This window comes from Xenopus tropicalis, chromosome 4, assembly GCF_000004195.4.
Source record: "Xenopus tropicalis strain Nigerian chromosome 4, UCB_Xtro_10.0, whole genome shotgun sequence".
Classification (NCBI taxonomy): Eukaryota; Metazoa; Chordata; class Amphibia; order Anura; family Pipidae; genus Xenopus; species Xenopus tropicalis.
In genome coordinates this window covers 134,538,006-134,564,622 of record NC_030680.2, presented here as the reverse complement: position 1 = coordinate 134,564,622, position 26,617 = coordinate 134,538,006, and the positions used below count along the sequence as shown (strand labels likewise).

At 43.0% G+C, this 26,617-nt stretch overlaps 1 protein-coding gene across 1 annotated transcript in view; it reads left to right on the top strand.

The window, feature by feature from the left end:
• chchd6 (coiled-coil-helix-coiled-coil-helix domain containing 6) overlaps positions 1 to 26,617 on the top strand; it is a 209,723-nt gene that overhangs the window by 136,836 nt on the left and 46,270 nt on the right. The window contains exon 8 of the mRNA XM_031901175.1: positions 15,608 to 15,743. Coding sequence (XP_031757035.1) covers positions 15,608 to 15,743 — 136 coding nt within the window. The remainder of the gene's footprint in view (positions 1 to 15,607; positions 15,744 to 26,617) is intronic.

The window sequence follows — 26,617 nt, the reverse complement described above, 5'->3', positions numbered from 1 at the left end:
AGCTCCATGGCCTTGTGGCTTTTAAACACGTCATGAAACTCCAAGATGACCTAAAATATCCTCACATTTTACAACAGGGAATGCATTATTTTTTTATAATGCACAGGTTACAATGGGTCATGTGACACAAATGACATCACTAATTATAACTGATGACATCACTAAGCACTATGCGCAATGAACAACACAACCATTCCCCTGAGCAGAAGGGCTCTGTGTATATTCACTAAGGGGCATGCTGATGTGCTTCTGCCCTGAGGTATAGTAAATGCCCCCCCCCCCATTGTTTTCAAGTGCGTATGCTCAATCTCCATCAGAGACAGCTGAACTTTCAGGGTTGGTATGGGGCAACGGAGTTTGATATATGTAAGTTGTACCAGATAGATAGATAGATAGATAGATAGATAGATAGATAGATAGATAGATAGATAGATAGATAGATAGACAGACAGACAGACAGACAGATAGATAGATAGATAGATAGATAGATAGATAGATAGACAGATAGATGATAGACAGATAGATAGATAGATGATAGATAGATTGATTAGCTTTTGGGTAGGTGGTGGTAGGAATCCTGGACCTCCTCACCTGTATTCACCTGTTTAGCCCCCATATTTATGTGCATGCTGGGGGTATGGGGATCAAGGAATGGGTCCTGTTGGTGTAGGCTGCAGTGGTCCAATGAGTGTGGCTCGCTGTGAAGGTCTGTGTACATGAGATGTGGCACAGAGAGGTGCAGTGGGCATTATTTTGTGGCAGGCAGGGGTGTGTAACCCCACCTTGAGGATATTTGGGTTGGGGGTATTAGTGTGGTGGCGGTAACTTCCAGATGGTCATGATGGGGCAGGCAGTGAGGGGGTATCGGTGGCTCCTGGGTGGTTTTGTTAGTGCCGGATAATAACATGAACGAGGCCTGGGGAACTTTGAGATACACAGATTAGTATGCATGTCTGGAAGTTTTAAATTGCACTTTCTGATGTAGGAACACACCATTTATCTGCATATAATTTACAGTTTAGCCCTTAGGGAAATATAGGCTATATACAGTATAAAGAAGTCCTGAGAGGTGCACTCGCATAACCAACTATACCAGCTTGCCTGGGTGCAAATGAAGGAAAATCTAAAAGCCAAGAAAATAGAATTGCATGCTGAAGGTCTAAACCAAATAGTATTTTTTTAATTTTATTTGCAAAAAAAAAATCTTTATAACTTTATCAGAGCAGTGCAAATTCCCAGTTATGCACTGTATACCCTAACCTCGTGATAAATGTCATTCACAATAATGATAAACCTTTATTACTTATTATTAATTACCCCAAATATTTTATAGTAATGGTTTTACAGTTTATGTTACAATACTGTACAACAGAATAGCTCTCTGCCCTAACAATAACTGCAATACCTGAGTTTGGGATATTTATTGTCCTTCTAAATAAAAGGTTTATTTTATTTAGCAACAACTGATGGCATGTATTTCATGGTTCCATTTCTGAATGCATTTCCGTTTTGTCAAATGCTGCATTCATGATTCATTTTGGTGATCTTATTCCCTGGTGATTTACTTTTGGTGCAGTTATTGTATGGGTGGCTTCTGACACCCATACACACAAGTGTAAAAGTGAGACACATTTAACTGGTAAAAGTGTTGGGGAGCAACACAAGCAGGAAAAAGGTTCCTGGGGGTGCCAATAAGAGCTATAATTGGCTATTTAATAGCCCCTATGTGGACTGGCAGCCTACAGAAGGCTCTGTTTGGCATTATACTTGTTTTTTATGCAACCAAAACTTGCCTTCTTACAAGAAATTAAAAAATAAGCCCCTGCTTTGTGGTGACTGGGAGCAACATCCAAGGGGTTGGTGAGCCACTGGTTGGGGATCACTGGTGTACAGTGTACCAGTACAGTATAATGGTGTTCATTTACATAAAACCTCATTCTGAAAATTTCAAACTGGGCCCAAATAAATCTATATCTAAACAAAGAGTACCAAATTCTAGCAATAAAAAAACACTTCACTGACAGTTGCACCATTGGTTGAATTAGCACATGTTTCTACATGTGAGCAGTAACGCCACGTCAAGGCTTCAACCCTGTTACTGGCATTCACACACCATTCACGCCGGGTGTAACACCTCAGAGAAGAGCCAATGGGAATAATTTGCCATTGGCTCCCCTCAGTGAGATGTTATTTCACTTGTAACACAAAACATGACAAAAGGAAAGGGCGACACAAGAGGCTTAAACTGCACGTGTCTATGTGTCCCAACCCTTTGCTCATTTAACTTTAACCTTAACTCATTTAACTAAATTTGCAGGTGAAGGTAAAAAAAACCCTATCTGAAGCGGCTGCCAATTTGCCTCAGACAGGGGAAAAAACCCTTGGCCTGGAAACATTACGGAACTTCAGAACTAAATACATAACTAACAGCGTATGGGCTCTATAGACATGATGTGCAGGAAGGCAAAGCAGGCTGGGATCTTATCATCTGCTCGCCTTCTTGTTACACCCGTAGCCTTTCCTATCTCACATTCTCTCACACACACACATTCGCTCACATATATTATACCTACCTGCAGGGCCGCCATCAGGGGGGCACAGCGGGGACAGCTGTACCGGGCCCGGGCAATTTTTACTTTTAAAGGGGGCCCGGCGGCGCTACAGTTTTCTTAGTCGCTCGGGCCCCCTTTAATAAAATCCGGGCCCTGTCATTAGTCATCTGGATGGTTGCGCCCCGTGCGTACATGTGACGTCAGTACGCACGGGGCGCAACCTTATAAAAGGGCCTGTCTCCATTCGCGTGGGGATGTAAGTGCAGAGGCGTCGCCTGTGAAGGATCGGAAGATGCCGCTCGCTGAAGATGCCGCACGCTGAAGATGAACTGCTGCAGGTCGCCAATGTGTTGGGGGGGGGCTGTGGGGCACACTGACCACCAATGTATTATGGGGGCACTGCTGCTGGCACCAATGTATTATGGGGGCACTGCTGCTGACACCAATGTATATGGGGGCACTGCTGCTGACACCAATGTATATGGGGGCACTGCTGCTGGCACCAATGTATATGGGGGCACTGCTGCTGACACCAATGTATATGGGGGCACTGCTGCTGGCACCAATGTATATGGGGGCACTGCTGCTGGGCACCAATGTATATGGGGGCACTGCTGCTGGGCACCAATGTATATGGGGGCACTGCTGCTGGCACCAATGTATTATGGGGGCACTGCTGCTGACACCAATGTATATGGGGGCACTGCTGCTGGCACCAATGTATATGGGGGCACTGCTGCTGACACCAATGTATATGGGGGCACTGCTGCTGGCACCAATGTATATGGGGGCACTGCTGCTGGGCACCAATGTATATGGGGGCACTGCTGCTGGGCACCAATGTATATGGGGGCACTGCTGCTGGGCACCAATGTATATGGGGGCACTGCTGCTGGGCACCAATGTATATGGGGGCACTGCTGCTGGGCACCAATGTATATGGGGGCACTGCTGCTGGGCACCAATGTATATGGGGGCACTGCTGCTGGGCACCAATGTATATGGGGGCACTGCTGCTGGGCACCAATGTATATGGGGGCACTGCTGCTGGGCACCAATGTATATGGGGCACTGCTGCTGGGCATCAATGTATTAGGGGGGCACTGCTCTTGGCACCAATGTATTAGGGAGGCCCTAGCTACCAATGTTTGTGTGTCCTTTGTACTGATGGGAGGGGTCACTGGGGGAGGGGCCATTGGGGGCAGGGCGTGGGAGGAGAAGGGCCCAGAAATTTTCGTTGTGAGGGGCCCCGTGATTTCTGATGGCGGCCCTGCCTACCTGCATACTTACCTCTCATGCGCCCAGGTGAGTGACTGATGTTACCTAGGGAGGAAATGCAGGAGATGGCACGGCCTTCGTGCTGGTCTGATCCTGAAGCCCACAGATATGCCCTGTCCTCTGAACTTATATACCTACAGTATGCTAGATGGAATAGCATGTTAGTATTACTGGCTGGATGACGCACATACATACTTACTACAGCCAGGAGGAATTTAGGAATGAAAATCCAGAGACTATGTGATTGTCCCCTGATGCAGCTTCATCCTTCTGGGGCCCAAGGAACGACAGCTCTTTATCATACGGCTGGAATACTTTCTCTGATGGAAAAAGAATCATTTTAGCCAAGACGATACAAAACAACTAAATGAAGGATTTTTAATAGCAGCTACTTTCTGTTTGCCATGTATTTCACATCACTATACAATAAAGATTGCAAAGCAGAGAAGCACCATACTTTTTCCTTTACTGAGTAATCTTTTGCAGATTGCAATGATCCTAGTGGTGGTATAGGTTCACTTCTTTTTCAAAACTCCTTTTTCAAAATTTCAATTGGTATTCCCCAATCACGTACTTACTGCTCTCGGCTGGAAAAGTGTTTGGGCTCCTTCCTCTTCCAGCGCCACCCAACTGATGGACTTGTAAAATGGGTGGCGTCTGATATCCCCTCGCAAACCAAGACGTCTTTTTGGTTTCCTTTTTAGGAGCTAAAGTATCAATGGACAGTCACTTTAATGATCGCAATGGAGCAGAAATGGAGCATAAATATATTTGATAATGTTACAGTACCGCTATAACACTGTTGCTACCCACCCTTTTCAGAAGATTTTTTAAATCTTCATCCAGCCAGTGAGGTATCTCAGGCTCAGTCTTGATGGTCGAATTAATAAGTTCCATGCTGTTGCTATATTCAAAGGGGCACGTGCCAGTGGCCATTTCGCAGACGGTGATGCCAAATCACCACCAGTCTACTCCTGCGTTATATGGGTGTTGTCGTTAAGAAAGGGGAAAAAATAATTTGCTAAGTGGCACATTCTGTCTGTTCGTTGGGATGATATTAGCAACAGAGGTCAGTGTATTTAGCTGGCCATTAAGTGTATGAAGTACAGGCAGTAATGCATGTAAGGCATATTCATAGAAAACAAATGTACCCATATTAATCCAAATACGCCTGTTAATAATTATTTATATTACAGTGGAATGTCTGTATCTTTGAAAGTCATCAGCTGGATTATAGACTCTGTTCTGTTGTCCAAAGCACACATTTTTTTTCTTTTTTCCACTTCAAATATACCAATATCATAATTGCATTTCTTACCTCCGGGGCCATGTATCACCAAGTTCCGGCCCAGCCAGTGATGGTGTCGCCTTTAAAGACGTTTTGCTTAGCCAGGCCAAAGTCTGAGATTTTAGCATGGCCTTCACCATCCAATAAGATGTTCAGGGGTTTAATGTCTCTGTAATATAGAGATTAAAGGAGTTACATAGAAGAAGACAAGGGCTGCAGAACAACCTGTGCGTGGCCTCTGCTGTAGAGTGTTACAGAGGCGAAGAAATCTATACTGACCGATGGATGATCCCCTTCCCGTGCAGGAACTGCAGGCTGCAGATAATCTCCGCAGAATGGAACCTTTTAAACAGGGAAATCATGGTTAACTCCATAAAGATTACTCTATAATAATAATAATATAATAATGTGGTCAGAAATAACTGACCACAGGTTTGGAATCCATTATTCAGAAACCTGTTATCCATCTTACATAGACTCAATTTTAATCAAATAATGCACATTTTAAAAACATATAAAGTTATTCTTGGTGTTATTGTACTAGTACCACAGGCGCCACTTACAGCACTCTGTCAATGTCCAGCCGCTCGCGTTTCTCCAGCTCGTCATCCAGGCTTCCCCCACTCAGGAACTCCATGATGTAGAAGGCATGCCGCTGGTTACACAGACAAATGGAAAGTGTTAAGAGGAGGAGGAAATGGCACAACATCATATGGTAGAACCATTTGATTCATTACCAACTGGTACAAACATAAGTAAAGGCAAATAGAATGGGGCATGAAATCCTATATTTTTATCAGTAATAAATACCCATGCCTGCACATACAACAGGGAAAGAATAATATAATAGTAATACTGTGGGCAGTTGGTGGTCATCCTTCTGTTATTAATCTCTGCAGGTAGAATGCAGTACTGGGTCCAGTATATAAATCCGTCCAGTATATAAAGGCAAGCAGGCCTTATATAATGTGTATAGTGGCATTAAGAAGTCTTTTGGAATTGTACTGTGTAATCTGTTTAGTTGTTATGTTTGGTCCTGTAATGATACTGATACTATCATTCTAGAGGATACAGGGGAACAGAATTACGAACTTAATGGCGATATGGAGCCTGGGTACCTGGGTTTAAACAGCGGCATAGCCTTGGCAAAGGAACTGGCACTCGCTCAAGATCTTCAGGATTTGTGCCTCGGTGACAATGCTGTTGTACTTGGTCTCCTTTGTTTTTTTTATGTATTTTAGAGCCACGTATGGCTCCCTGTCTTTTAACTTGGCCAGCATTACCTGACAAAGGGAAGAGTCAATAAATATTACTGCGTAAGCCCACTAACATGGAAATATTACTCAGATTTGAATCTTGTTTCTTTTACAGATAAGGGTAACCAACCACTGGAAACCAACCACTCACTTTGCCGTATCCTCCTTGTCCCAGCTCAGAATAGAAATTGTAGCTGGAGGCAATGAGTGGTTCAAGCCTTGAAGGTTGAGCTTGGGGTCTCACGCCGTTGGCTCCTCCTACAGGGGAAAAGAGATTTTATTTACATCTCATGGAATAATGATACAGTTGATGTATATGCTACTAAAATTTCAAGTGGGCTCCAGTCAATGCAAATTTGATGTTTTTAAAAATTTCAATGGATTTAGAAATTCATAGGGCTTATTTATGAGCAGGAAATCAGGGGCAAAAACAAGGGTGCAGTCTGCTATTTTAGGCGTACTTCTCCTGCCCTGTACCCCTACATCTTGCACATCATTTAGAGTTAGGGCAAGTTAGGGCTCAGTGGGATCATGTAGTTACCCTCTGCCCTGTGGCAGGCTATAAGGGCAAAGCTGGGGAAGAAGTGCTGTATGTAGGGGTTTAGGGGTGTGCTCTTAGCTTATAGAAGCTGATCTCTATTATTTTAGAAGGTTTCTTGGTGTTGAAACTAGGAGTTAATGTATCTTTGCACTTTTTCCCATTTTTGCTGGTTTCAGGAGACTTTAGAAGTATTTCAATGGCCAAGTATCAAAAACTCAACCCTCAGTGTCTGATTTCACTGTATACCCTTATATGCTGTTTCTAAGCACAGGACTGCATAGATATATTTTAGCAAGCCATAAATCCCACCCGATTGCTTATTTAATGGCAGGTACCCAAAAGTCATACCATTTTAAAGTGTCCAGCTATATATATATATATATATATATACAGGAACGAACGGAGCACACCCTATTGAAATTCAAATGCCCAGGGTGCTAGCAAAAAAATATAAAGCAAGAAAATAAGCTGCACACACCAGGACTTGGCAAAAGTGTAATAAATTTATTTAAAGAAAGAGATCCAACGTTTCGAGCACTAACTGTGCTCTTCCTCAGGGAAGAGCACAGTTAGTGCTCAAAACGTTGGATCTCTTTCTTTAAATAAATTTATTACACTTTTGCCAAGTCCTGGTGTATGTAGCTTATTTTCTTGCTATATATATATATTTGTCCCCAGGGGGTTTGTCCCTGAGGAAGAGCACAGTTTGGTGCTCGAAACGTCGGATTTTTTTCATTAAACTTTTTTGTTTTTTCATAAAGTCCCTATGTGTGTGGTACTCTGTTTGTTTATATATATATATATATATATATATATATATATATATATATATATATATAATGCAATTTGTTTCTGAACAATAATCTATTTCTACTTGACCAACTGCATATACTGCAAGTATTTCATTGGTCAGGTATCCAAAAATCAGACCTCTTTGCCTGATATATCGCTTAGTAACCTTATAGCTTACTTATCAGTAATGGCAATTGTGCGAATAAGCCCCAGTAACCATTCCAATCCTTTCAAACATGTACAAAATAATATTTCTGGGTCCAGGAAGGCGGTTAAGCAGAGACTTCCCCCTTATGGTTTGGGGGGGGGGGGGGGGGGGGGGGTTATATAGTAAAAATTCAGCAATTGGCATTGATTGGTGAGCTTGTTTAGGGGTTAGGGGTTTCTGTACAACTGCACTGTTTGGACAGTATATAACCATCTTTACCGTCAACACTCTCCTCCCTTTTCAGCTTTTCCCCCCTGCAGCACTCATCTGGAACTCGCTGCTCCTCAGGACTCCTCTCTCTTCTTCTTCTCTTCCTCTTTGTTTTCTTCACTTTCTGTTCTTCTCTTCTTTTGGGAGGGCCCAGGGCCCGAATCACTGCAGCTCCTCTTCATTCTCTCGTCGCGTAGGTTTCTCTTCTGCTGTGTCTCTTTCTCAAGTCTTCTCTCCAACTGTCACTTCCCAATGGGTGAGGTCTTTTACCCTGTGGCAGGTGCCACTTGGTGACATCATCACCCTGGGCACAGACTGGAAGATACTATTACAGCCCAGAGCCAGGTACATATCTCACCCTGGGCACAGGCTGGAAGATACCATTACAGCCCAGAGCCAGGTACATATCTCACCCTGGGCACAGGCTGGAAGATACCATTACAGCCCAGAGCCGGGCACATATCTCACCCTGGGCACAGACTGGAAGATACCATTACAGCCCAGAGCCAGGTACATATCTCACCCTGGGCACAGGCTGGAAGATACCATTACAGCACAGAGCCAGTTACATATCTCACCCTGGGCACAGACTGGAAGATACCATTACAGCCCAGAGCCAGGTACATATCTCACCCTGGGCACAGGCTGGAAGATACCATTACAGCACAGAGCCAGTTACATATCTCACCCTGGGCACAGACTGGAAGATACAATTACAGCACAGAGCCAGTTACATATCTCACCCTGGGCACAGACTGGAAGATACAATTACAGCGCAGAGCCGGGCACATCTCACCCTGGGCACAGGCTGGAAGATACCATTACAGCCCAGAGCCAGGTACATATCTCACCCTGGGCACAGGCTGGAAGATACCATTACAGCATAGAGCCAGGTACATATCTCAGCCTGGAAGATACCATTGCAGCACAGAGCCAGGTATATAGCTCAGCCTTGGCGCAGGCTGGAAGATACCATAGCAGCACAGAGCTGGGTACATATCTCAGCCTGGGAACAGGCTGGAAGATACCATTGCAGCACAGAGCCAGGTACATATCTCAGCCTGGGAACAGGCTGGAAGATACCATTGCAGCCCAGAGCCGGGTACATATCTCAACCTGGGCACAGGCTATAAGATACCATTGCAGCACAGAGCCTGGTACATATCTCAGCCTTGGCACAGACTGGAAAATACCATTGCAGCACAGAGCCAGGTACATATCTCAGCCTTGGAACAGGCTGGAAAATACCATTGCAGCACAGAGCCAGGTACATCTGAACATGGGCATAGGCTTGATGAAACTATTGTAGCGCAATCAGGTTGAATTTGGGGTTCCAATCCAACACTGTATGAATATCTAATAATACAAAATTTGAGGGAAAGGAAAAGTAAAATCAATGAGTCGGTGCAAAATGTTAGGTACCCCGAAGGAATTATAATCCCTTACCTGATACCCTGGGTCAGTGCTCCTCTTTTGATTGTCTGTGGCTGAAAGTAGGGTTTTTTGTATAGCAGGCAATTGGTGAGGTTGATTTGAGCAACCACTAACCCTGATTTTCATTTTGTGGACACTGATGATAAGCTTATCTTAAATACTCGAGGGCCTGAGGCCACAATTCATGTGCAGCTTTATTAGCCACAGTGTATATTGTGACAATCTGACATTATAGCTAAATTAGAAATCCATTTGTGTGTGTATGAGTAGTGATGAACGAATCTGTCCTGTTTCAGTTCGCCCGAAAAATTTGTGAAACGGAATTTTGACACAGATCTTTGCCTATAAAGTTGGACCCCAAATTTTGCACAAATACATTTTTTTAACGGTTCTCATATATTTATGAGCAGGGTTAATGTTATATATATCAACGTATCTTTTAATTAGGAGTGCTTAATAGGCTGCTGTTAATGGGTTATTATTGCACGCTGTATGTATTAGTGTATAAAGAGCAAGGTACATTATATTTATAATTATATATAATGGAGCATTATCATTTCATCAGGCACTTCCTTAATGTCTTTGGTCCTTCAAACTGGCGGATGGTGTAAATGTCATTCTGTCTTCTGCTTGAATCCACAGTATATAATAAGGACATTTTCTGGCCAACCTTGTTATATAGCGTGGGGGTAGGATTTACCAACACCTACATTAATGGAGTGAGTATTCTGCCTGAAACGCCATGGTCTGTTCCCCTTTGTAATTGCATATTTTACTTACTGTACCAGTTAAACAAAAACAAATTCAGAGTAGAAATACTGTATCTGCTTTCTTGCTCTTTTGTGTAGTTATCCGACACTACATAGGGTTAATTTATTAATGAGGTGCAGGGGTTGATAATGTTGCGCTTTTCCCAGACCGGCCATGTTTGATTCCCATAGTTCTGCATTTTTATACTGAATGCTCCAAATACAGTTTGTGACTATAGGGCACATGTCTGGTAAGCACGCGTTGGTTTATAATCCTTACATATATATACGTTTTATAAAGAAAAAACAACCTTTACAGTTCATTGGACATACCAAATATATATATCCTAGGAAAAAGTCCCAAGAGGGACTGAAACATTGCATTCTTAGGGATGTGGTGTGAAATAAAGTTCGATTCAGGGATGGAGTGCTGGTCCTTCAACAAATTATGTACTACTTGACTTCAGCACCCACCGAGGCTCCAGCCTGAGTGCTGTCCCTTTTGGACATATAGGGGCTGATTTACTAACCCACGAACGGGTCGAAATGAGTCCGATTGCGTTTTTTTCGTAAAGATCGGTATTTTGCGATTTTTTCGTATTTTTTGCGTTTTTTTCGGCGTCTTTACGAATTTTTCGTTACCAATACGATTTTTGCGTAAAAACGCGAGTTTTTCGTAGCCATTACGAAAGTTGCGTAAAATCTTGCGATTTTTCGTAGCGTTAAAACTTACGCGAAAGTTGCGCCTTTTTCGTAGCGTTAAAACTTAAAAGGTGCGAAGTTTCGCGTAAGTTTTAACGCTACGAAAAAAGCGCAACTTTTTATGCAAGTTTTAACGCTACGGAAAAATCGCCAGATTTTACGCAACTTTCGTAAAGGCTACGAAAAACTCGCGTTTTTACGCAAAAATCGTATTGGTAACGAAAAATTCGTAAAGACGTCGAAAAAATCGCAAAACATACGAAAAAGTCGCAAAATGTTCGTTTTCAAGTCGGAACTTTTCCAATTCGGGTCGGATTCGTGGGTTAGTAAATCAGCCCCATAGTGTGTATACTGTATATATAGATATATATATGCCGCACTCACAGGACTTAGTGATGAAAAAATAGACTTATTTATTTTAATGTCAATCTCATATATATATATGCAGATATGGGACCTGTTATCCAGAATGCTCGGGGCTTTCCAGATAAGGGATCTTTCTGTAAAGGTCCCCCAGTGGGACCGAAACATTGGAATTTTCAGCACGATGGTGGAATAAAAGCACAATTATTATTTACGATAAAAGGCATAACCCCATCTTGTGGATGTTTGGGTGGGGGGTATTAGTGTGGTGGCAGTAACTTCCAGATGGTCATGATGGGGCAGGCAGTGAGGGGGTATCGGTGGCTCCTAGGTGGTTTTGTTAGTGCCGGATAATAACATGAACGAGACCTGGGGAACTTTGAGATACACAGATTAGTATGCATGTCTGTAAGTTTTAAATTGCATATTCTGATGAAGGAACACGCCATTTATCTGCATATAATTTACAGTTTGGCCCATAGGGAAATGCTCAGGGACTTGGGGTTTCCCAAATAAGGGATCTTTCCGTAAAGGTCCACCATATATATATATATTAAAACAAACAGGCTGCTTCACACAGGACTTATGAAGAAAAATTGTGATTTATTTGAAGCATAGCAAGACTGGCGTTTCAGCTGTTCCTACAGCCTTTCCCAAAGTTGAGAAACTTTGAGGGTAGTGTAGGGTAGGGGTAGTGAATAGTGTGGGGTAGTATAAACATGGTTGCAGCCAGCTCTCATTGTGTGTATATCTCTGCCAGGCCTTGAATGAAGAGAAGTCTAGACATTTGGTGGCTGGCAGCAAATAATAAAGGCTTTTCCCTAAGTTAATAAATGAGGCCCAGTGGGAGGCCAAGCATACTGAGGCGCAACTTCAGTGTTAACATGAAAAATATTAATGTACACCTGCAGGGGTATTGGCCTGGTAATGACCAATGTGGAGAAATCCCTAGTTAAACACAGAGGCCAAATGAGCAGTAATAAATAATTTTCTCTTATTGAATGTCAGAACCAGGCCTCCGATCCCTTCTGTAGTGAGATAGCAGCATGTAAGCTCATTTTTCTTTTCCGTTGCCTCTCACTCTCTAATGATGGTCTCGAAGCAGCTGAAGTCGAAATTCTGTTGATTCTTTTCAATTAAGTTTTATAGAACCCCAGCTGATTGGTACTACCACCAACTGACCCCTGCAGTTATGGCAAGTCCAGGGCTTACAGGGCAGAAGTTTCTATGTAGAATCACGTGTGATTGCGGAGTAGCTTGCTGCCATTTGGGGTGATGTATGCCATGTAGTGGGGCAGTTATCTTACATAAAAGCACTGCAGCCTTTAAGTGCTAGGGTCCTAGGTTTGATTCCAGACAGGGAACTATATGCAAGGAGGTATTATGTCCTCCCTGAGGTTGCATAGGTTTTCTCTGGGTACTGCAGTTCCTTCTCACTCTCAAAATACATACTGTATTAAGGTTTATTGGCTCCTGATAAAATTGACCATACTGTATGTGAATGAGATAGGGACCATAGATTATAAGCTACACTGGGACAGGGGCCCATGTAAATGTTGTATAATCTCTGTAAGGTGATGCTAAATATGTCAGTGCTATAAAAATAAAGAATAATAATACCCTTATGTTCCGTGTCCTAGAAAAATAATATTCTTTACATTGGACTATGGCAAACAAAGGTAACACTTGTCCTGTAGTTGTTCTAGTACTGAACCTCTAAGCACCCGGAAATACCGAGCGACAGCTTCCGGGACACTGGTTACTCGTTTTTTGTTAAAGGGGAAATATTGCTATTTTTAAGAAGATGGGTATATTTTAAAGGGATTCTGTTGTGATTTTTATGGTGTAGTTTTTATTACTAAATTACACTGTGTATATTACAAATAATTCCCTCTACCATTTCAAATGTTGTTCTTGAACCAACAAATGTATTTGTAGCTGTAATATTGGTGTGTAGGCGCCATCTCAGTGCATTGTGCCTGAGTCTGAGCTTTCAGAAGGAGCCAGCGCTACACATTAGAACTGCTTTCAGCTAACCTATTGTTTCTCCTACTCCCATGTAACTGGAGGAGTCCCAAGCCAGACTTTGATTTCTTACTATTGAGTGCTATTCTGATACCTACTGGGAGCTGCTATCTTGCTCCCTTCCCATTGTTCTGCTGATCGGCTGCTGGGAGGGGGGGGTATCACTCCAACTTGCAGCGCAGCAGTAAAGAGAGACTGAATTTTATCAGAGCACAATTCACGTGGCTGAGGGCACCTGGGAAACTAACAACATTGCTAGCCTCATGTCACATTTCAAAACTAAACTTAAAAAAAACTGTTTGCTCTTTTCATAAATGGATTTTTACGCAGGATTCTGGTGGAGTAGCGCTATTAACTGATGCCTTTTGTAACACAGTTTCCCATGACAGAATCCCTTTAAGTCTCCCCCTGCTGATTAAAGAATGTATTGCATGGTATTATCTGTAGTAAGTCCTTAAGTGCCATCAGCGCTTGGCTGTCTCCATCAGAACCCCAAATATCCATTTAGCGCACAGTCCTGACTTGGGTCCTTTGCCGTCACAGTAAAGTGCAAATGTGAGGCTACGTAGGTTGCCTCGCTGCCTTATTTTTCCTTTTGCTGGAGCCATAAAAACCCAATTAATAACTCAAGACTCCAGCACGTGTAATAACCTTTATTGAGCAGGAAGGAAAAAAAAAAAAAACATTCCAGGGGGATTTGAGCTGCCAGTTCACCTTTGCTCCGGCGCGGAGTTGATAAGGGAAAAGAGCAATGTGAATTATTTCTGTACCTCAGCAGAAAGCCGCAGCGGCACAATGATTTATTTAGCGTGGGAATTTGCAGATGACAATCATTACTAGGAGTAAAATGAATAGGCGGAAAAGAGACCTTGTAAAAATTTCAGGCAGCCGCTTTTTAATGTTATCATCTCTAAATGGGGTGCGCGGCACAATTTCAGCCGGGCCCTTTGTATAAAAGAATTTGCTATGCCCCCATAATTGCTGTTGTTGCAACCCTGCCTTGTATTGCATAGTTGAGCTGTTAAAGGGACACTGTCATCAAAAAAACAGTTTATCAGAGCCTGGCCAAGAGGTACTGCCGCACAAGGCATGGATGCCCCAAGTACCTGCTCAACCCCCCCGCCAGCCTGCCCACTCACTCACTTGCCAACAAAACCCAGCGCTTGTCCTCTCTTGCTCCATGTTGTGTTCTTAGCTCTACAATACCAGCGTGAGATACAGAAGACAGCAGAGGCTTGTACCTAGGGTCCAGGTTACACCCTACTAGTTGCACCCTACTGGTTACACCCTACTAGTTGCCTCTATTGCCTAGTTTCCCTGGTTTGCATTTGTGCCTTTAGCACAGGGGGTATTTTGACCTTCTCTGTGCTATTGTGAAGACAATTAGGGAGCATCCACTCTGATTCCCCAAAAGTTGGTGGACTAAACCTCCCAGCATTCTTCCCCATATATCTAGGGTTAGTTCATGCTGGTAGATGTAGTCCAGGAAAATATGGGGAGCCAAGATTAAGAAGCACGGGATTAGAGGCATCCTGAGTCCCAATGTTCTACACAAGAACAGAAGCCCAGACACTCCATCTGCAATAGATCCTTATATCAGTAGAACAGGATCAGACAATCAAGGTAACACTTGGGTGGTGCCTTTCCCTCGATGCCTGGCAGTGGCTGCTTAACCCATTTATTCAGCCATTACCACCTTAATGTTTTGAGGGGCTCCATGTGACAATGGGAGGTAGATACTCAAGTGTCTGACTGAAGACCCTTGGGTCCATTGAAGGACATGACCTCCAGCGTCCCTCTTCTATCAATCACTCCTGCAACCACCCCCGCCAACAACCCCTTGTTCCCCCTTCCCCTGAAACAGATGCCTCCTGCCCCACTTCTGCATCCCCCCCCCCCCACCTGCTTTGCACACATGGACCAGGATGGCGGCGCCGGCAGGATCTCTCCCAATGGCCTGGTGTACCAGTCTGACACTGGGGAATACTCCCAGAAACATTGGGGTTGCACTGGCTGAATAAGTGGGTTAAACACCTACATACTATTTAATGTGTGCAGCTCCTGTTTGTACCTTTTATCTGTATATCAGAGGATTTATTCTAAAGTCATAAGAAAATCAAAAATGTATAAAAATGAAACAGAAATATTATTAACAAAAAATAAAGTTTTTTTTAACTAACAAGATTTTTTTTGTGCTACCCATTTTTAGGCAGAGAAGCTACGACCCAGTATGTATGAATCTGCAAGCTGATATCCTGAAATGTTACTCTGAAAATAAACAGGAGCGGCTGAACTGCAGCAATCTGGCCAAGGAGTATCGAAAGTGTGTGAGCGCGGCACAAAAGGTAATCTCTCGGCACAGGCAACTGTCACTTCCGAGCGTCCTCGGAGAGGTGTAATTCAGCTGGAAGGGTTGCCTTTGATTCACAGGCATGCAGGATCGATTCTCTGATTCTTTTCCATGGGAAATTGAGTGAATATAATAACTATTTTCCTTCTATGGACTCCAGAAGCGGAGTCTACTCTGCAAAGGTCATAAATTCCAGGGCTCTGTCACCAGAGAGTCTGTTCAGCAGAACAGGTCAGGCATACTCAGTAAAATCAAGAGAGCTACTATGGACTGGTTTAACTAAACTCATTACATGTAGATAATCTTATGTGGGTGTAATGGGAACCTTTAGTTCTCTTTTAAAGGGAATCTGAATCCAAATATGGAAATTTAACATATGACAAATTGTCGATGGTTTTGTGCCCTTATACACTCTGATCACACCCAGAATGTCCATCACCCCCACCCATATTTACACATTCAACGCGATCACCACTGGGGTCTTTTCTACTCTTGGGCCCTTTGCAGTACCCATTAGGTCTGTTGGCTATGTTATTACACCAGAGGGCACTGTGAGACTGCCAGGGCTTGGAGCAGTGCCAGTAGGCAAGGAATGAAAAGATATTCTGCTGCCATAGATATTCTTGAAACTATGACTGTTAAACCAATATTTTCCTATATCTGTATTCATTTATGAGTTAACAGGCCCCTGAACAAACGTTGAAGCTCCAAGGGGGGCTTTGGCCAAAGATTAGACTTTCTAACCAAAAAAAAATGGCAACCACTGCCCTAGGGCCACATGATGTAAAATCCAGCAGGCTTGTTATTGGTTGGGGAGATATATGCCCTGCAGACACAGGTGACACATACCTGGAAATGGAGAAATTGATGGACATATACATTTGTTCAGTCTAACATGCTATGTTACTATGTATACTGGGGAAATGGGCCAAAGTGTAGTGCATCAGCAGCTTGTTCAATGCCATTTAACAGCTTGTTATCTACTGGTAAAATCAATGAGAGCTGCACCTAACGTCTTTATAGAAGACAGCTGTATATCTAGTGGGCGTCTGCATGAAATTGAACCGGCTGCAAATCATAGGAAATGCCGCTCTTGGAAAGTCTGCCGGGCACGGGGCATTAGCCAGTGGTGACTACTCTGGCCGTCCCTGGCCTGTTTATAGCATCCATCAGCTCATTGGCATCAGCTCATTGGCACTGTGTGTCAGTTCTGCTCAGAGCTAAATCTGCTTGCTATGATATCACCGGCTTCCAAAATAGAATATTGCCTTCTCAGTAATTGGTCGGCAGCCAATGGGAGTCGGGAAAGAACAGGCCTCTATCATTGTTTTATGTGCTTTAAGTGATGCCAGCAATCATACAGACTGGGGCGGCATGCATGGTGACGTGACTGGCAAGGGGGGATGTATAAAATGGGGAAGATGGTGTGGGGGCACAAAGAGAGGCGAGGAATGAGGACCTCTATCTATCTATCATCTATATATATATAGCTGTATATGTCTATTTATCTGTCTGCCTGCCTATCTATCATTATATCTGTCTGTCTATCTATCATCTATCTACCTATCTATTTATCTATCATCTATATATAACTGTATATATCTATTTATCTGCCTGCCTGCCTGCCTGCCTGCCTGCCTATCTATCTATCTATCTATCTATCTATCTATCTATCGTCTCCGTTTGTCTATCTGGCCACACAAACATATAGCCCTGAAACTGGGATCAGAGAACTGTCACTCTTCCTTTAGGCATTAAAACCTGTGGGCCCCCCGTCCTACCAAAGGCTGATATAGGTGGAAATGTTGCAGGGCAGCAAGTTGTCCTTGCTTGAGTTACATGGTCTATCAATATATAACAGTCAGGGATGCTGGGAGTTATAGGCAAGAGTGATCGGGAAGCCAATTCGGGTCCTATATATGTACAGTATACAGCTGTTATACTATTTATAATGAACTTGAGCTTTGAATAATCAGTAAATACTTATAAACAGTGCCTAATGATGTCATCAGTTATAAAAATGCCTTATGAATGTAACGTGGCTCACTGAAACTTGATTATATGATGTGTATAAAAGCACTTCTATATGAATTAGGGGTATATTGTTCCCTATACATTACTCCTTGTCACCTTGTGTAATACAGGTGGGTGCAAGCTCTTGCGTCCTGGCGAATAAGGGGTTACAGATTGCCAGCAGGCACTAAAAGTCAGCTCTTCTTATTGAGGCTGATGTGTGAGGCAGAGATTCTCTCATTCCCATTAGCATGTCCAGAGAAGCCGTATTCCTGATTAAAGTCTTGCCTGAGCCCAGCTGCCAGTAAGGCTCCCTATAGAAAGGCAGACAAAATGAGATGAGAAAATTGTCAGCTTGCGTTAGAGCCGGCGCTGCCTGCCAGCCCTGGTGGGAATTCGCTCGCTTTTTCTCCCTCTCTGCTTCTTGTTTACCGAGAAGGTCACTGCGTGTCTTTTAATCATGACTCTTGTAACATTCATTTACAAAGAACATCTCTACTACATTCTGGGAGCCTCTATGTCCACTGGGCTCTCGGCACATATAAGCAATATTATATTTTACTGGGTTTGCTCTATACCTTTGTCTAGTAGCAGAATCAGGCCTGGCCCAGGAAATAGTAGTGCAGCACAATATGGTTCCCACCGTCAGCAGAATAAGGGGGATTTCTGGGAGTTGTAGTTTTGTAGCAGCTCAAACAGCAAAGGTCACCTAAGCTGATTTAGTGCCTGACTCAATAGTACAAATGTCTGTATATTTTTATTTATATAGCGCTATTTACATATGCAGTGCTGTACAGCAGAGCAATGAGTTAATGAACAAGTAGGGGCCATTACAATAATAGATAAACACAGAGTATAGTAATGATTAAAAATAAATTAAAAGTATAGTTGCATTAAAGATTCCACAGAGCTAAGTGACAAAGAGACAAGAGGACAAAGGTCCCTGCTCTGTAGAGCTTACACTCTAAATGGGAGTGTATTTAGTGCTGCAGGTTACAGTGGGTAATATTGCAATATAATTGCCAGTTCCCAGTTCAGGTGCTGTGCTAGTGCTCCATGATAAGGGCAGGGATACCCTAAATCAGACGGCGCCCGACTCAGCACATAGGGTCCCAGCTTGAAACAGGTCAAACTTGACAACTTTTCAATTGGTCTTCATTTTTTATTTTTTTCCAGATTTTTCATTATTTGCCTTTTTCTTCCAGCTTTTAAATGGGGGTCACTGACCCCAGCAGCCAATAACTATTGCTCTGTGGGGCTACAAATTTATTGTCATTGTTACTTTTTATAACTTATCGTTCTATTCATGCCTCTCCTATTCATATTCTAGTCTTTTATTCAAACACCTGCCTGGTTGCTAGGGTAATTAGGACCCTAGCAACCAGATACCTAATTGCAAATTTTCTCAGAAAATCACACTCTGCATCATACAAAAAGATGATTTAAAGGTGACCAACCCCTGTAAGGAAGAGTCCCCCAAGCAAGCATATTGGGGACCCAGCATTAAAGCCAGTTAGTGTGAGATAACGGGTAATTTTATCTGTTCCTAGTGATATGGTACAGAGGTGTATAGGATCAAGGTTTCATGTAGCTATAAGGTTGGGGTGACATGGGGTGAAGCCCAAAAATGCAGGTAGCTTGTTGGGGCACTCCAAGGCTAATTAGATTCTTATAGGGGAAGTTCTACTGATCTGGCAATAACAAGTCGGACCAATTCACATTCACTGGCCCTATGATTTCCCACTGTGCCCAAACAGTATGTATTCTTCATGTGACACAGGAGCCCCACTGATCCCTGCAGCCGCTGGTAGCCGACCTCTGCACTGTCTGAGCCACAACCTAACTGTGCGCTCTCCATGGTGCTGAATGGATTCAGGAGCTCTGTGAGCTCTATACTAGTCAGTCAGTGGAAAGGTTGGTCCCTTAAAGCAAGAGAAGGAAAAAGAGAGACATTGAGATCTCCATTGCCTGTGGGGCTTACACTGTATAGCAGAGAGTTGTTTGAACCCATGTCAGCATGGAACATATTCCACCCACACACCCTGTAAATAATCAGCCTCATCCCCCAGTGCAGCAACTAATTAGCTCTGCTGTTGCCTCCCCTCGGGTGCTAGAGGAGTTTAATGACATGGAAACAGGAGTGCCACCCATGGCCAGTGCCCAGCTGGGGGCGCCCTTCCCTTGGTTAATAGAAGGCACCAGGCTTTTGGCTATGGCTTTCCTTCCTCCTGTAGGCCTGGCTAACTGAACATATGATAAATAGTACTATTTACAGATATTGCCTAATTATCTCCTTTGTGACATGGAGATGCATTTCAGCTTAGACTTATTGTCAGTGACTAGCTTAGCTGTTACCTAGGAGGCTACAATTCCTTCTGGAAAGGAGTTTCAATACATGATGTGCAGCAGTGGGCTACCAGAGACCCTCCACATATTATAAAATGACAACTCCCAGCACCCCAGTGTAAAGCTTGAAGTTGTGGTTTAAAAACATTCCAGTTGGCCCTTCCTGGAAAGTTACAGTTTGGGTAAGACCTGCACTAGGGTATACACTAATTTATAAATATCATGCACAGACTGTAAAAAATATCCTTATAAATTCTACTTAGTGATGGCATCAGTTATAATCAGTGTAATTTCTGTCACATGACTCACCAATAATAATATAATAAATAATGTACCCCATGTGGTAAACTATTAATATTATTACTTGGCCTTCTGCCTTGTACTTTTATATAGTCTTGGAACTCCATGGTGACTTATAATATCCTTATATTTTACAACAGGGGTACATTATTTACTATATGTTTTTCCTGTGACTGTGCTCGATGCTAACCCACGTACCAATCACTGTTGGTAGCAAAAGAACTGGAAGGTTTCAGGCTGGACACCCCTGAAATACATAGTTTTATTAAATACTCCCGGAAAGTGAACTCACAGGAAGTTCTGTGGAATGAAAAACCCCGCATTGGCTGACAGGATATTAATGGCATCTCCAAGCCGGGCGAGTAAGACAAATGTTTGTGCTCCATGTGCTGTGTGAGATAGCGGGAGATGCACTATCTGGGCTGCCACAAGCAGAGCACGGCTCTATGTGATGGAGCTGCCAGGCACAAGGGGAATTGGGAGTGAGCTGAACACAACCTGCTGATCTTATTAGGGACCCCTAAACCTATTTACATGGGTGCGGGTCTGCTCTTTGGAACACTTACCCAGTTAGTATAGATTTAGAGCGATGGACAGTTGGATGTAACATGTGGGGTTCCCCACCTTATAGGGCACTAGAGTAGTATGAAGGTTCCCTTGCAGTTAGTGCCTTATACCTCTGTGCCTGTGCTTTCCAATGGGGCAGTTACAGGTTGCACTTGCCCTTGCTTGGGCTTTGTGGGGGCCTCCGGCAGGGAACAGGTTATCAGCGAGTAAATCTGCCCTTTATCCATGCGCAGGATATTCTCGTCTGTGCCAGTGATCTCATTCCGGCTGCCTGGGCCTTGCCAACATCAATTAGTGACATTCACTTTGTGTCTCGTAATGTTATTGTGGTGCTCTCTGCAGTATATCTTCACCTGACCCATATATCTTTATTACTCTCCTCCCAAACCCACAATGGGATTACCCAAGACAAATGGCTTGTAACATGCACAGGCAATATCCGCCAGAGTCTTGCTGCTCTCGCCTTCCGTACTCGCTGCCGCTGATCAGCAGGGTGACATTACCTCCCTCTTTAGCACGGGGGCTGAAGGGGTTAATACCAGAGCGGTACAATCATCGGTGAGTCACAGCCAAATACCTGCACAATTATTCACTAATTATTTGTGGAACATTCCAACGTTTAATGATTTAATGGCAAAAAAAGGCCATTTCTCGCCCGGTTTAGCAACAGATCAATTAATTGCACAATTTGCAATCACATTTATTGTAATTATAGCTTTGCTTAATTAGCCCCTGCAATAGTGGTACAAAAATTAATTTTTAAAGACAGATGCTTTTTAGCATAGACTGTGTATAGGGAGGAGGAGTGTCAGCCCTCGTGAACTACAACTTTCACCAGGATACGCAACATAACAATGATTTTAGACTTAACAGATCTCCAATATACATTTATCATTAAAAACAGTTGAGGGCCAAGCTGGCCAGGCACCCTAAGCTACGAGATTGGGCAGTGGGGGGACAAGGGCACAGATTGTGGGTAGGCAGGGGAAGAGGTATGTGCTTAGCGCCCCCTCACCTTTGTGCCCTAGGCACGTGCCTTTTCTGCCTACCCCTAGTTCCAACCCTGATTAACACATTTTTACCACTATTCAAAGCAGTATATTTCTGGCTGTTTATATTCTGAAACATTATAGCTGAAGCCATCAGGTTGACAGACATAGAGGACAACTGACTTATGCTTCATTGCTTCAAGAGTCAGAACCAGAACAAATACTGCTTTCAATAGCAGCTACATTTTAAAAAAATAACTTAATAATAAACCACTTAAAATTGAATATATATACAGTGGTGTGAAAAACTATTTGCCCCCTTCCTGATTTCTTATTCTTTTGCATGTTTGTCACACAAAATGTTTCTGCTCATCAAACACATTTAACTATTAGTCAAAGATAACACAAGTAAACACAAAATGCAGTTTTTAAATGAGGGTTTTTATTATTTATGGAGAAAAAAAATCCAAACCTACATGGCTCTGTAAGTAATTGCCCCCTGAACCTAATAACTGGTTGGGCCACCCTTAGCAGCAATAACTGCAATCAAGCGTTTGCGATAACTTGCAACGAGTCTTTTACAGCGCTCTGGAGGAATTTTGGCCCACTCATCTTTGCAGAATTGTTGTAATTCAGCTTTATTTGAGGGTTTTCTAGCATGAACCGCCGTTTTAAGGTCATGCCACAACATCTCAATAGGATTCAGGTCAGGACTTTGACTAGGCCACTCCAAAGTCTTCATTTTGTTTTTCTTCAGCCATTCAGAGGTGGATTTGCTGGTTTGTTTTGGGTCATTGTCCTGCTGCAGCACCCAAGATCGCTTCAGCTTGAGTTGACGAACAGATGGCCGGACATTCTCCTTCAGGATTTTTTGGTAGACAGTAGAATTCATGGTTCCATCTATCACAGCAAGCCTTCCAGGTCCTGAAGCAGCAAAACAACCCCAGACCATCACACTACCACCACCATATTTTACTGTTGGTATGATGTTGTTTTTCTGAAATGCTGTGTTACTTTTACGCCAGATGTAACGGGACACGCACCTTCCAAAAAGTTCAACTTTTGTCTCGTCGGTCCACAAGGTATTTTCCCAAAAGTCTTGGCAATCATTGAGATGTTTTTTAGCAAAATTGAGACGAGCCATAATGTTCTTTTTGCTTAAAAGTGGTTTGCGCCTTGGAAATCTGCCATGCAGGCCGTTTTTGCCCAGTCTCTTTCTTATGGTGGAGTCGTGAACACTGACCTTAATTGAGGCAAGTGAGGCCTGCAGTTCTTTAGATGTTGTCCTGGGGTCTTTTGTGGCCTCTCGGATGAGTTGTCTCTGCACTCTTGGGGTAATTTTGGTCGGCCGGCCACTCCTGGGAAGGTTCACCACTGTTCCATGTTTTTGCCATTTGTGGATAATGGCTCTCACTGTGGTTCGCTGGAGTCCCAAAGCTTTAGAAATGGCTTTATAACCTTTACCAGACTGATAGATCTCAATTACTTTTGTTCTCATTTGTTCCTGAATTTCTTTGGATCTTGGCATGATGTGTAGCTTTTGAGGTGCTTTTGGTCTACTTCTCTGTGTCAGGTAGCTCCTATTTAAGTGATTTCTTGATTGAAACAGGTGTGGCAGTAATCAGGCCTGGGGGTGACTACAGAAATTGATATTGAAATTGAAAATTGAAATTGATAAACCGCAGTTAAGTTATTTTTTAACAAGGGGGGCAATCACTTTTTCACACAGGGCCATGTAGATTTGGAGTTTTTTTTCTCCCTTAATAACGTAAACCTTCATTTAAAAACTGCATTTTGTGTTCAATTATGTTATCTTTGACTAATACTTAACGGTTTTTGATGAGCAGAAACATTTAAGTGTGACAAACATGCAAAAGAATAAGAAATCAGGAATGGGGCAAATAGTTTTTCACACCACTGTATATATATATATATATATATATATATATATATATATATATATATATATATATATATATATATATATTGGTAACTTGCTTTCAGTGTTGGTCTGGCTTCTTTGAATATCCTGGTGGGTGGACCTTTGGCAGTTGGTCTGTCTCCTACACACACTGCCACCTCAACTCCCTGAAATCAGCCTCATTCATCTGCCCATGCATTACATGCGGCCACAAGCCTTTAGTGAAACCTTTACATGCAAAGCAGTGCCCAGTGGCGTAACTAGGGCCATATATATCATTGGGGGCATATTCTCTTTTTTTTTTTTTATTAAAAGAAAAATTACTATAGCCTCCGCAGCGGATTTCCCTAGGAGCTGGGGGCATAAGGGGGTAGGGGGATTGGGACACTTATTGTAAGTGACCCGAATTAAAAGATTCCATCTGTGAACCCCAATATGCTACTTTGCTTCACACACACACTACATGGTTCTATATCTTTCCAGTACGGTGCATGTCATTGTCACTGCATTACAGCAGCTAGCCCTGACATTACTGGTGGATTGGCCTGCCCCAGGTGCCCCAGCCCAACACTGCTTGGCATCACATTTGCTTATGGGGTGGATATTTCCCGTTATCCAGAAAGTCCCCACTAACAGGAAGGCCCTCTCCCATAGACTCCATTATAACCAAATAATTCAGATTTTAAAAATGATTTCCTTTTTCTCTAATAATAAAACAGTACCTTGTACTAAGATATAATTAATCCTTATTGGTGGCAAATCAATCCTATTGGGTTTATTTAACGTTTAAATGATGCTTTAGGATTTCTAAATTACAGAAAGACCCCTTATCTGGAAAACCCCAGGTCCCGAGCATTCTGGCAGTGGGCACTTATTGGTGACACAGCTGTGGTGGAACTATAACTGCTGGCAGTCCCTGGTGGCTGTGTTAGCTAGTGCTTGCTGGGAGTTGTTCCATAATACTGGGCTGGGTGTAGGGCTGCCTGGCCCGGCTCAGCTGATCTCCTGTTATTAACATTGAACCCAATTACCTGTATTTCTCCTCACCTTCTCCCTCTGTCTCTCTGTGCAACAAGCAGCGGCGCAATTAATCTTTGTACAAAACACCAGGGGGCGGTGTGAGATATAACACATGTCATGTTAGTTAAGCACAAGTGGAATCTGCAGGCGTGACTCACAAATCTTCACTCCGCACAATAAAAATGAGGCAAGTGATGCACAGAGACGTGGAAGAGGAGGGCGCCATCAATATCCCTGGGTGATGCCTGCGCTCCTTGGATTTTAAAGTCCTGTCAGCAGTTTAATAATGTCAGGCATATTCTTAGTTCTTAGAAACCTCCCAGCAGAGCTGTATTAATGGGGGGTGGTGGTGGTTTAAAAAGGAGAGACCACTGAGAATACCTAGTTATTGGGGCCACCAGAGCCAATGGTGCAGCTGTAGGAATGTGTGTATAGTAGGGATGCTGCAAGGGTAAGGGACTGGCAACTGTCTGTATGGCAGGGCCGGCATTAGGGTTAGGCTCAGGTGGCAGTTGCCTAGGGCACAACTCGGGGGTGGAGAGAGAATTTTTTTTAAAAGAAAGGGGGAGCTGAAGCAAGTAAGGTACTTATCTTGGGTGCAAGAACCTATTGACATGGCCCTGCTGTATAATAAGGCAAGATGACATCAATAACATTCTATTTCAGGGCTGCTCAGTATCCAACTTCCTGCTGCATCACCAACCATATGCACGAGGTGCTGGGAGTTGCACTGTAACAAGGGTTGGGGCTCTTTTAGAAATGGGCCCACACAGGGTCCAGAGAAGCCATAAAGGGCCTATACCTTGTAAGCTCTTTTGGGCAGGGCCCTCTTCACCTCTTGTATCGGTTATTGGTTGCTTTATATGTTACTCTGTATGTCCAGTGTATGAAACCCACTTATTGTACAGCGCTGCGGAATATGTTGGCACTTTATAAATAAATGTTAATGTAATGTAATGTAATACCTTCCTTTGCAGTTTTCCTCCCCCCAAATTTTGTTGGACAAGCTCCCAGTATTCATAATATTATCAAATGATAAAACCCAATATAAGATATGTTCAACAATAACACAGCATTCTCCAGTGAGAATTGGTCCTGCTCTGTTGACTCTCTGTTCTTGTTTTCATATAATAGTTATTGCTGAACAGCTAAACAACTCTATACTCAAGTGTGGTCAGAACTGGTATCAGACAGGTATGGGCAGGCATAGGCAGTGGTCAGGGCTGGCAGCAGTGTGAGGCATGGCAGTCAGGGCAGGGTAGAGGCAACATGGGATTAGTCAGCACAATGTGAGCTCATATACAAGCTCAATAGCAAGTTGAAGACACTAGAACAATATCCAAGAATACAGGCCAAGGTACCAAGAAGATGGCAACTTTGCAGTTTGGCCACGGTATGCCCATTGCCTGTAGTCCATAGCAACAGTATGCTTACTTTCCACCTTTTAACTGCAGTAGGTTAGTGAAATTACTGTAATTAAGCTCTGTAGTTTCATTAGTATTTTAAAGGCCGCCGAAATGTCATTTTTAATTTTCCTTTGTATTTATGTAATGAAAAGATCGACAGGTGAATGTATTTTCTGCTTGCTTGGTATTTCATAACTCCTAGGAAGGTGTGACAAGGGGCCAGTTTAAGGTGCAGAAGAAACCACTTTGCCTTATAACCTGTACAGGTTGATGCTAAAAAGCTGGTAGGTAACTCATGTTCTCCTTG